The sequence below is a fragment of the Netta rufina genome, assembly GCF_964035555.1.
Source record: "Netta rufina genome assembly, chromosome: Z".
NCBI lineage: Eukaryota > Metazoa > Chordata > Aves > Anseriformes > Anatidae > Netta > Netta rufina.
The window spans coordinates 57,185,500-57,197,779 of record NC_140126.1 but is presented as its reverse complement, the minus strand read 5'-3'; the positions used below and the strand labels follow the sequence as shown (position 1 = coordinate 57,197,779).

Sequence of the window (12,280 nt, the reverse complement as noted above, 5' to 3'; positions counted from 1 at the left end):
CCTTAATAGTTATTTTTCCCTTTAATTAAATTATCCTTATCTTAACCTGAGAGTTGCTCTTTGCTTTATTTCTTTCCCTCCTCTTCTAAGGACGGTGAGTGAGAGAGCAGTTGTGGTGGAGTTCAGCTGCTCAGCATGGTAAAACCACCACATTGTCCCCCTGTACTCGGCTCTGGTGAGGCCGCACCTCGAGTGCTGTGTTCAGCTTTGGGCCCCTCACTACAAGAAGGACATCGAGGTGCTGGAGGGTGTCCAGAGAAGGGAGACGAAGCTGGTGAGGGGCCTGGAGCACAAGGCCTGTGAAGAGTGGCTGAGGGAACTGGGGGTGTTTGGGCTGTGGAAGAGGAGGCTCAGGGGAGACCTCATTGCTCTCTACAACTGCCTGAAAGGAAGGTGTGGGGAGCTGGGGGTCGGCCTCTTCTCACAGATAACTGGCGATAGACTAGAGGGAATGGCCTCAAGTTGTGCCAGGGGAGGTTCAGGTGGGAAATGAGGAGACATTTCCTGTGAGAAAGAGCAGCCAGGCACTGGGACGGGTTGCCCAGGGAGGTGGCGGAGTCACCGTCCCTGGGGGTGCTCAAGGAGAGGCTGGACGTGGTGCTTGGGGACACGGTGTAGGGGGTGACACTGGTGGCAGGAGGGTGGTTGGAGCAGATGACCTTGGAGGGCTTTTCCAACATTAATGGTTCTGTGATTCTATAAATATAGTCTTAACCCAAAATCGTCATTTTCAAAGAAAAAAGCGTCATTTCCCCCCGTGCGCACTCTGACGCTACAGAACCCCACCCCGCCCGCTGACGGGCAGGAGCCTGACGGAAAACCCCGCTCCCCGCGGCCAATCAGAGCGCCCGCCCTCCCCGCGGCAGCCAACGGGCAGGCGCCCTGCGGCCGCCAGCTCGTGACGACACACCGCCGGCGCGTCACGCCATGCCGGGCGGCCGCGAGCTTGGGCGGGGACCGCTCCGGCCCCGCCCCGCCCCGCCCCGCCCCGCCCCGCCCCTCCCCACCGCCCGCCCGCCGCGCGCGCTCTCCCGAGGGCGGGCAGCTTCGCCATTGGCTCCGGCGGCGAGCCGGCCGCGCTCCCATTGGCTGCCTCCGTCGGCCGTTGGGCGGCCGTTGCTCGGCGGTTGGGCGGCCGTTGGGCGGGCGGAGCGCGGCGGCCGGCGGTGAGCGGGGGGGTCCGGGACCCGGCATCGGCCTCCGTGACTGGGGAGCGGCTCCGGGCCCCGCTGGCGACCGTGTGAGTGTGAGTGTGAGTGCGGTTCCGCGGGGGAGCGAGATGGAGCCGCTGCCCAGCGCGGCGCCCCTGGCCACGAAGCTGCGGAACACCCTGGTGCAGTACCACGGCATCGCGGACAGCGAGTGGCGGGTCGCCAAGAAAACGGTGAGTGGGCGGCTGTAGGTCACCCCCTGGGAGCAACAACAGAGGGAGGGGTGCGACGGGGTGTGACGCGGGTGTGAGGCATCTGGCTGTTATCGCAGGGCGTTCTGAGAGGCCCTCTGAAGTGAACCTGCATGGACAGGGCAGCTTGGGATGGCAGGAGGGGTTTTCCAGGACGTAGTGTGTCATGGCTTGTAGCTGTTGATGTGGAAGGCCCGCACAGTCCTAGCTGTGTGGGGCTGGGGCTTGAAGCAAAAGGGAGGTGTGGGGAGTTGTTGGTCGGCCTCTTGTCACAGGTAACTAGTGATGGGACCAGAGGGAATGGCCTCAAGTTGTGCCAGGGGAGGTTCAGGTTGGAAATGAGGAGACATTTCTTCTCAGGAAGAGTAGTCAGGCTTTGGAATGGGTTGCTCAGGGAGGTGGTGGAGTCACCATCCCTGGGGGTGTTCAAGGACAGGCTGGACCTGGTGCTTAGGGACATGTTTAGTGGGTGACATTGGTGGTAGGGGGGTGGTTGGACCAGGTGATCTTGAAGGTCTTTTCCAACCTGAATGATTCTGTGAAAATTTGAAATGCTGCTAGCGCTAGCAGTGCTGTGACATGCTCACTTGTACTTTCCAATTAACCAGCCACAGCCTTGTAGTTAGGCTCTGCTGGCTTTTGGTATCTCTTTTTGTCAATAATCATAGAATCAATTACGTTTGAAAAAAGTCTTCAAGAACACATGCTTCAGCTTCCAAATGTCTTCCTCATAAAATGTGAGATCACTGTCTGTTCCTTCCCTCATGTTGCTTCATATGTTTTCATTGCCTTCAAGCTGTGACTGTTTATCAGAGCCTCCACAGTATGAGAAGGCCCCCTCCCCCCCCTTGAAGAGAATGAGAGAATGCAGCTCCTGCTTTCCCAAAGCAGTTTGCCATATCCTTCTGTTGAGCTGCTTGGCTTCTCAGAGTTCTGCTTCATTAAGCTAAATAGACTTTGGTGCATCAACTGTACGCTGTTGGAATACTTTTTACCCCTGTCTTGCACAGGAGGTAGAAATGTGTTTTGACACCTCAGTTTGGCAGTGTGGTGGTACTAGTGGAGGAAATTTGCGTCCCCCTCTCCTGCTATGGGCAGGGACACCTTCCATTACGTTAGATGTCCCAGAGCCTCCCTCCAGCCTGACAATGAACAGATCCAGGAATGGGGATTCCACAGCTTCTCTGGGCAACCTGTTCTCAGCACTCTCAGAATAAAGAATTTCTTCCTTATATCTAATATAAATCTTTTAGTTTAAATCCATTACCTACTGCTACATACCCAGTAAGGTACTGAAAGGCCACTAAGTTCTCTCCAGAGCCTTCTCCAGGCTGAACAATTCAAACTTTTTCAACTTCTCTTCATAGGACTATGATTATCCTCATGGCCCTCCTCTGGACTTGTTCTAATACATCCATGTCCTTCTTGTGCTGGGTGCACCAGAGCTGAACGCGGTGGTCCAGTGGGGTCTCATGAGAGCAGGGCAGAGGGGGACAATCACCTCCATCACCAAGCTGACCACACTACTTTGGGTGCAGCCTTGGACACAGTTGGCTTTCTGGGCTGCAAGCACACATTGCTGGCTTGTGTTGAGCTTCTCATCAACCAGCACCCCCATGTCCTTCTCTTCAGGGCTGCTCTCAGTCTCTGTCCAGCCTGTGTTTGTGCTTGGGATTGCCCTGACCCAGTTGCAGGGCCTCGTATGTGGCCTTGTTGAATTTCATGAGGTTCTCACAGGCACACCTCTCAGCATGTCCAGGTCCCTCCGGATGACATCACTTCCTTTCCTCCCGTGTGTTGACTGCACCACTCAGCTTGGTGTCATCAGCAAATGTGCTGAGGGTGGACTCGATCCCACTGTTGTGTACTTGTGGATGCAGTACTTATGCTACTGTTGTTTAGGATGTTTAGGCCTTAGAGCTTATGTAGTCATGATCCCAAATAAAAAGGAAGTAGTATTTTCTTTAATGATGAATTTCAGAGATTTTGTATGTAGGTTCCATTTTATAGTTAGATAATAATCAGAGGTTACCATTTTCCTTATTTCATCTGGCATACCCTAAAACAAATAGACCACTTTGCGAGACATTTCTAGTCAGGCATGTAGGAGGGATGGGTAATTTAAGCTTGCTTGTATGCTATTGTCAGCACTTCCTGTACACATCTGCTTGGTCATGTGTTACAGGAGTGCAGGCACAGACTGTATGGTCTTCCTGTCTGGATAGTGGTTTTCCAGTTGCCTTTAATTGAAAAGCTGTATCTAATATGTCTTTCCGTTATTCTGTATGTATTCCTAGTAAATTGGCTTGGCCTGCAAAGCTGTTTATCTGCTCAGACTTCTAGTACTTGATACAGAGAAAGGCAATTGACTGATTTTTTTGTAAGAATGGAGAATTACCAGCAAAGACGTCTGAAAGACGTCTGCTTTTCTATAGGAAAATATACAAGAGAGCACTTCGGGGTGAGCCACAGTTAATGATAGCATATTTTGCTTTTCATTAGAAAAACTGAGGCATTTTCTCGACATCTTAGAATGGTATGTAAGTGGCAAGTAACATCATATCTTCCGTTTTATTTCAGAAAGATGCAACGGTGTGGCGTAAACCATCAGAGGAATTCAGTGGATACCTGTAAGTTTGCCTGCAGACTAGATCAATTTTTAAGGTTCCATAGATGTGCTTTATAGAGTTCAGATATGAAGGTTCTGATTCTTCACAGGAGAAGCTAAGTGGGTCGTCTGGTGTGCCTTGTTGTCATTTAAAGGCCTGTACCATTTATTTTGGGTGTTATGCTTTGATGATTTGTGCTTTCTTGGTGTCCAGACACCACAAAACTCCCACTGGCTGATGTGGGCAACAACATAAGTCCAAACCTCTTAGAAATATACATCACATACAGGTTCAGTAGGTCTGCAGCATTACTGAGTGACAAGCCAGTCAGTGTTTGCACACTGTTAGTGACTATGCAACTGGTAAAATAAAACATCAAGCATGTAGTTGTGGGAAAGATGTGTGACATAAAGACCATTCCCATGTGAGTTTCTGTCATTGGGTTCTGTAGTTAGTGGTAGGTTTAAATGGAGAAATAGTTATTAGAAAGCAGCAGTTTGAAGAAAGGAAGAGTGCTGTGTAAAGGTAGTGTTTGAAAGTACCTGAAGGACTGATATGCTTGGGGTACTGCAAGTCCTGGTGAATCTGCTAGAACTGACAACCCCAGGTACCACAAGTCTACTGACTCTGTACTGGGCCACCAGCACAGTAGCATGAACACCAAGTTGTGTTAGTTAAACCACTGCCAAAAAAGTCAGCTGCTATATGCAGCTGACTCCAGGATTGTGAACACACCCAATTTAAAAAAGGACACTGAAATTTCCAAACAGCCACCAGGCACTGGCATTCTTGGTGTATACTGAGGCTGGCCACAGTCAGCTAACTATGAGTGAAAAGGGGTGAAATGTGCAAGAGAAAAAATGAATGGGTTGTGTGACTGGTTGCCTACTATTAATAAGAAGAGCTTAATGAATAAGAAGTGTTTTGAAAATAGTAGTTATTAACATTTTTTCCCTCTCAGGAGAATGAGACCTAGTAATTCAAGTAATCAACATTTCTGGTATCTACTTAACATAATGAATGTTCTGTAAAGTCTTACAACAAATTATTTGGTACTCTAATAGGCCACCAAGGCATAATGTAGTTTCTTGTTAGCTTGGTTCTACTACTGTTACCTCTACTTTATGAGGACTGTGACTGTTTTTCTCATTGTATACCTGCTCTCTTTTCTATTCGCTTGTAGTTTTACTTGTCCCTGGTGAACTCCTTTGCTCCCATTGCAAGAGCAGCAAAATAACAAGCTGTTAGAGAAATAAACATGATGATTTTTATTTGAGGAAAGAGGTTGCAATTTAAGAAATACAGATTGCAGCATAAGGACAAAGCTTCCTAGAATTATGCCTATTGCAGAAAAGGATACACACAGGGATCTTCTTCTGTACTGTCTTTCTGATACAATTATCCACTGACTATAATTCCAGATACCAAGGCATTATAGTCAGTGTATTGTTGCAAACTAAAGGAATACTGAATGAGAATTTCTGACTTAAATGTAAACTTATGTTTCTCTAGCTACAAAGCTCAAGGAGTGGTGGAAGATGTTACTAACAGAATTGTGGATCATATTCGCCCTGGACCTTATAGGCTGCACTGGGACAGCTTAATGACTACGATGGACATCATGGAAACATTTGAGGAGGTAAAGACTTGCATACAGATTTTTAAAGGAAATGTGTGTAGGCACGTATGTGAATCTAACATCACAGAAAAGCAGTAGTTCCAATTAGTACTGATATTTTTACTTGTGTTTTCTTCAATGCATGTTTATTTGCATGGACAGTATGAATACATGCTGTGGGTAACTTCAGAAGATACTTTCTGGCTGCACAGCCCTCTTCTGCAGCTTGACATTCAGCTTTCCATGAATGAAAAAACATAAAGGAATAAAACCTGAAAGGTTGCAGCTGAGATGTGGGAGCTGTGGTACAATTCACATGTAGAAGAGTTATAGTGTAATATTCTACACACCAGAGGCTTTACATTCTCCTCACTTTCATCTATTCCACAGTAAATAAGGTTGTTGGTATTAATAATCCACTCGTGCTTCTACAGAAACTACAACCTGTTCCTAAAAGGTTTTCTTAGCTGTGTGGCAGGGCTTTGTGCTGAGCGCAAAAATAATTTGTACTGGAGGGCAAGACTTGATAAAGAGGGATACTTTTGAAATTGGTTATGTAGAAGTTGTTAACCTTGTTTTGGTTACTGGGGACATCCACTATGACTTTAAAACCCTGTAGGCATCTGGCTTAAACACAGATGCATTGTTTTGTGCTCTGGCTTTTCAGGAGGATTTATATGATAATGTGTTTTTGCTAATTGCTCCTTAGTATTTACACAAACTTAAGTGTCTCATAAGAAAGGCTTTTTGAAAGACTTGTTTGCATTCTGTTTTGTTCACTTGGTGGATTAAAAGCCCTTGACAGAGGATCTTAGTACTGAGTGCAGCTTCTTGCAGTTTATTCATGATCTTTTCAGACTTGCTAGGTAGTGGGAAGGGAATGTAAAATCCACATGGTTTTCAGTTCCCAGACATAACTTAAAATTCTATTGTTTTAATCAGGATGGTTTAAAGGAGCCAGATACCCTCAGCCTCTGCAGTGCTCAGTTGCAGACTACAAGTTCTTAAGAACTTCCAGCCTTTAGACCAAAAATGACACTTCCGTTAAGATCTCACTGAAGTTTTCTGGACAGCATGTAGTTGAAAGATAGCACCATCTTTTTCGGAAAAGGCTAGCTGCCTACCAGCTTAAATATCCCTGTATTCATTATAATAAGGTATTTTTGTTTTGTTACTCTCCTCATTCTGTCACTCAACAAGAACTGCTGTGTGATGCGTTACACCACTGCTGGCCAGCTCTGGAATATCATAGCACCAAGGGAGTTTGTTGACTTCTCTTACACCACAAACTACGAAGATGGTCTTCTAACATGTGGTAAGGCACCACTTACCTTTGCTCAATTCTTATTTTGCAGCACCTGTCTGCCTTAAGATTTGGTTCAAATTAAGTATAGTTCTGTAGTAAACATTCAAAAATGATATAAAATGGTCTCCAATTAGTATTTCAGAGGTATTTTAGAGATTTTACAGATTTAAAGAAGTATACAAGTTATTGCTTTGCCCATTAGCCATTCATGTGTGACAGGACTCATTTATGCCAACTGTAGGACGGGAGTGGTAGAGACAAATTGTGTAGTTTGTCTCAGCTTATACAGCAAACTGAGTGAAGTAAAAAGCTTCCTAGTAAGTGGGAGGAATGTCTTTACTGTCCATTTCTGCTTGTTAAGCTCGGCTTATTTGTGAAGGAGTGTGGATGACAAGCAGGCAGCTTTCAGGTATGCAAGTATCCAAAAGCTTAAAGTGTTCCTGTCACTACTACTAAATTCCCCAGGTAGAAACTTTTATTTTTTCTCTCTCTGAAATTCATTTTCCTTTTGTTTTCCTTGACAGGTATTAGCCTTGACTATGGAGAGGTGAGACCTGATTTTGTCCGTGGATTCAATCACCCTTGCGGTTGGTTCTGCGTCCCTCTTAAAGACTATCCTAACCACAGTCTTTTGACGGGTTACATTCAGACAGAACTGCGAGGGATGCTGCCACAATCTGCAGTAGACACTGCCATGGCTAGTACTCTGGCCAATTTCTACTCTGACCTCAAAAAGGCACTGAAAACATAGGCAAAAAGTGACTCAGAAGCCCATGCGTTTCTTGCAATCAAATTACATTGTTTAGCTTAGCATAGGTTAGCTACTGAGTTCAGAGGTAACATTGTTCCTGAATGGTTCCTGAACCTTTATGTAGAAGGATCCAAACAACTTTGATGTGATAACTTAGCATACATTCCTAATTCACGGCACAAGATTTTGTTTCTTGCTCAGCACACTGCAACTGTGTGAGGAGTAGTCTGAATCTAAACACAAGATGAGTGTGGGCATGAAAAATGCATACAAACTCGGCTCTCACCAACACTATTGAGAGTAGAGTACTCAGGATTTTGTGGGTGCAGGTTGCTGTACAGGCAGCATCTCATTGGAGATGTAATTTTGTAATATATATATATATTTTTATATTTAAGTTTTTGGTTTGTGTAGTTTGTAAAGGTGCATCTTTAATTTCTGTTTTAGAAATTTGCTTTGATTTACTATTGAAATGGTCCATAGCTAAATTTTTAAACAGTACTGTTCATAAGAAAGTTATTTGCTCATGTTAGCAAAATAAGTATTCATTACTGGCATTTCTTTGATATTGTAACTGTAGCTTGATAACTGTTGTAAGTAACAGTCTCAGTGCATAGATAAAGAAATGTCTTTACAGCTGATCCAAAGCTCATTTAAGTCATCACGTGTCTTTTCATAGTATAGTGGGGTTTTAGTCATGCAAATAATTGTCAAAAGAGCAAACATCCAGTGGATCCTCTGTAATACTCTGCACTCCTAAATGATTTTTTACTTGAATTTGCATGTAATTGTGTTCTCTAGCTTAATTTTTGTCTTCCTAAACTGAAAAACCAGGAGTTACTAGAAGTACAGACAGTACCACTAACTTGCTTCAGACATAGTCATTGGTTTAACCACAAGAGTACAGACTGCACTGCACTAGGGCTTTCTGTTGATTTTTGCAATAAATGAAATGAGCATCTTAAAACACAAGGAACTGAAGGTCAAAGCACAAGCTGTAGAGTTGCTCAGAGCCGCTGGATAGTGGAAGATCAAATTTTTAAGGATATTCAGTCTCACAGTGATGCTGATGGCTATACAGGAGGGGCTTTCAAAAGCCTACTGTCTGTGCTGCTAGGAACCCGAATTCTCTAAAACATTACGTTGAGAATTTAATGTTGGTATGCATCATTTGCTCAGGTAAGATTGTAATTGTCTCTGTGCTTTACTAGTGTAAGTGCAGCTGCACAGTAGTTTGGGAAAGTACCCTAGAGCCATAATATTGTGGGACCATTGTATACATACAATCCAAGGACACAAAACAGTGGCCTCAAGTTGTGCCAGGGGAGTTTTGGATTGGACATTAAGAAGATCATCTTCATGGAAAAGGTGGTTAGGGATTGGAACAGGCTGCCCAGGAGGGAAGTGGTGGAGTCACACTTCCTGGAGGTATTTAGGAAATTTGTGGACCTGGCACTAAAGGACATGGTTTAGCAGTTGCCTTGGTGTTAGGTGGATGGTTGGCTTAATAATCTTAAGGGTCGTCTCCAATTTAAATGATCCTATGATAACAGAGGAAGCCATGCATAGACTACATGTATAGTCACTAATCTGTGCGTATTGATGTCTCCTTTTTTTAAAGCTTCTGGGCTGATTGAGGGGTTTTGATACAGATGTATAAAGAGCAAAATACTCCATTGCTCCATAAAGAGCACAGATTAAACCTTCACAGAGCCACATCAGTGTTACAGAAGCAGGTCGAAGGGAGCTCAAGACTCTTACGAGAGGATGTTTGCAGAGCACTAGATACTGCAGAAAAGATCACAAGGTCCTTGTAGTAAATACGTATTATAAGGGCTCTAGCATCTCCAGAATATCAAGCCTTATTTGTGGTAAGTGAAATGGCTTTTTACACTTTCAATGAAGATAGGCTGATGAAGCACAGAGCAGCCAAAGAAAGAAGGCTTGCGTTTAAACAGAAGAAAATCACTGACATTTTAAGTATGAAGGTGGTTTTTATATACATTTTCTCCATGAAGGTTTCCTTTTTATTTTCCTTTTTATTTATTTTATTTCCTTTTTAGTTTTCAATAACAGTCCTAGGGGTGGAAAGATCTTGTGATGAAGGGCAAATATCTGAAAGCAAAGCAGGCCTTCTATTTTGCATTGTGGTACATTATAATTTGTTCCTTTAGCACTGATTCATCTGGCTTCATACGTTTTAACACCAGTAGTCTATTGCTTCTGCCAATGAGTCTGAACATTAAAATTAATAACAGAATAGAGATTACAGAGGCAGAGACAGGAGCTAGATGTTTTTATGTCAGCATAATACAATTCTTCTGTTTTCATATAGGGAGAAATTATGGAAGGTGCTAGCAAACCTTAAGGATTTATTTTCTTGGGGATTCTCATTCCTGTAAAAAAATTCCTCATTCAAGTAAAAAAATTTCTAGTTTAGGAGCACAACAATTGACAAGGTATGCTGATTACACTGCTGAAGCAATGCATAGTTGGTAGCCCTACACTGATTATTCTAAACAGTTCATCTGTGGAGTAATACTGAACTGTAAGAAAGGTGTCCAGTTTCATATGGTATTGTATTTGTTTAAAATCAAAACTTTCTTTCTTTTTATATAGCTAGGGATTGAGAGGAGTGTTAGATCATGCGGCAGAGCTGTTCTTTAACCAGAGTACATTTACAACGAAGAAAGCCATGAAATCAAGTACTGATCAGATCAGAACTTCTTTCCACATCACTGCATTGCTTTCCTCCTAAGGTAATGGACAGCCTAGATGGAACAAGGTGGTACAAATAGGAAGAGAACTGAAGGGACAGAAGTGCAGGAACATGTTACTTGGCTTGTTAGGAGGTAGTTTGAGACAAAGTAAATTATTTTGTGTAGATTGCTGTCATCATCACAACAGCAGAATTTGTGCACATTTGTGAGGTTAGCCAATATTTTTGTTGGGAAGGGTCACAGGCTACATTTATTACTTCAATTTAGTGTTTCAGCTAAACTAGAACAGGACAGTGTCATCTGAAAGCAGCTTCTGAATGAGGCACCCGAGATACCAGTTTTTGCTGGAGAAATAGCATGTACATATATATAAATGCATCAGAATTATTTTTATATGACTAGTAACTGGGGGGAAAAATAAATACTCTTTTCAGGGGCTTAGGCAATATACCAGTTTATTTAAAGTTTGGCACTTTAACTAGTTCCTGTGTGTGTGGATGGGAAGGATGGCTAATGATAAGATGATTTGCATGTTTAGCTTTTGTTTGTCATTGAAAACCTTCATCATTGAATCTTGTGCGTAATTGTGCTGCTTGTTTTGTACTCTACCACAGCCTGCTAGGAGGTGGAACAGTACCTCAGACAGATACTCTGGGAACAGCACAAGCCTTGATCTCACATTTGATTAATTTATAATGCTTTTAATAGACCAAAATGTGATGACAGTATGTAATTCCTTCAGTAATCATAAATAACGAGAACTATTTGACTGTGTGAACTGGTGATTAATAAACCTATAAGGTTCATTGCTGGAAAAAGAGCCATGGTTCTATTGAAACCAGTCAAGTTGTACCTATGTTCAGAAAGTATAAATCAATCTGTCTTAACAGTGGTTTTAACTGACTGTGTTCAGTGCTTAAGAGATTTGTGTTTTATATTTTGAATGCAATTGCAGAATAAATTAAAACATGAACTCCAACAGACTCATGATGCATCTTTTTCAATACTTGTGTAGTTGGATGTAGTATTTGGCTTGTTTGGGGGGAGTTGTGTCTGATTAACTAGCATCTTCAACTGCATGGTGATGTAATACTGTCAGTCTCCATATACTTAAAAACGAACCCCAGTATCTTTATTTAAAATCATGATTCAGCCTAGGAAGATTTCAACTTCCCAGAACAACTCAGACTCAGATTTCTGCTAAATTAAAATATCTTGAAAAAGATACAGGTAGGATTTTCTCATAACTTTTATATACATATTTTTAATGACCCCATGATTGCTGTGGAAGAACTTAGTTTTCTCTTAATATTACTTGTCTTTTAACATGTTCAAGAAATGGTTTCTTAACCATCATAATTAAGTGCATCCTAAACACGTGGGCACATAGCATCTTGCAAAAAATGTGTATTAGGGTTACATTCCAGAACATTTATTTTGACGTGTATTTAATAAACAAGCAAAGGAAGAAAATGCCAGTACCATATGCAGAATCTTTGCTTTTGTCTCTTTTTAAGCCTATAGGAAGGCGGGAGAGCTCTGTAGCATTTTACTTCAGAGCAGAGTTGCAGCCATCTTATCTTGCTTAGGAAAGGAACTGTGCCTCTGAGATACAGCACACTCTTGTAGGGAATGTAACATCTCACCATATTACAAAGTGGGGTAGAGATAGGTACAGAAGCTACTTCAGATCATTGGAAAATGATTAAGTATGCTAGTTAGAATTATTAAGAAAAACTGTGATGTTTAATCCTAATCTAAACCCATTTTATGATGGAAGACAGGAAGATGGAAGCAATTAATAAAATACATGCTAAAGATGAAATGTTCTGTAGGGACATCTGAAGTCCTAGACCAGAAGCTAAGCTATATGA

At 42.8% G+C, this 12,280-nt stretch overlaps 1 protein-coding gene across 1 annotated transcript; it reads left to right on the top strand.

Annotated features, from left to right (window-relative positions):
• Window positions 1–1,200: 1,200 nt before the first annotated feature.
• Window positions 1,201–11,211, top strand: STARD4 (StAR related lipid transfer domain containing 4). The gene is made up of 5 exons (XM_084305811.1): window positions 1,201–1,384; window positions 3,983–4,032; window positions 5,524–5,650; window positions 6,830–6,944; window positions 7,460–11,211. Exons 1-5 carry the CDS (start codon window positions 1,280–1,282, stop codon window positions 7,684–7,686), a joined length of 624 nt encoding a protein of 207 aa, XP_084161937.1. The 5' UTR covers window positions 1,201–1,279; the 3' UTR covers window positions 7,687–11,211.
• Window positions 11,212–12,280: the final 1,069 nt, after the last annotated feature.

What these genes read in the sequence shown, in the direction of transcription:
- STARD4 (XM_084305811.1), top strand. Translation starts at nt 1,280, where the DNA reads ATGGAGCCGCTGCCCAGCGCGGCGCCCCTGGCCACGAAGCTGCGGAAC. An exon ending in GGCGGGTCGCCAAGAAAACG is followed by an intron (nt 1,385 to 3,982) that starts GTGAGTGGGCGG and finishes GTTTTATTTCAG; the next exon opens with AAAGATGCAACGGTGTGGCG. An exon ending in TCATGGAAACATTTGAGGAG is followed by an intron (nt 5,651 to 6,829) that starts GTAAAGACTTGC and finishes TCACTCAACAAG; the next exon opens with AACTGCTGTGTGATGCGTTA.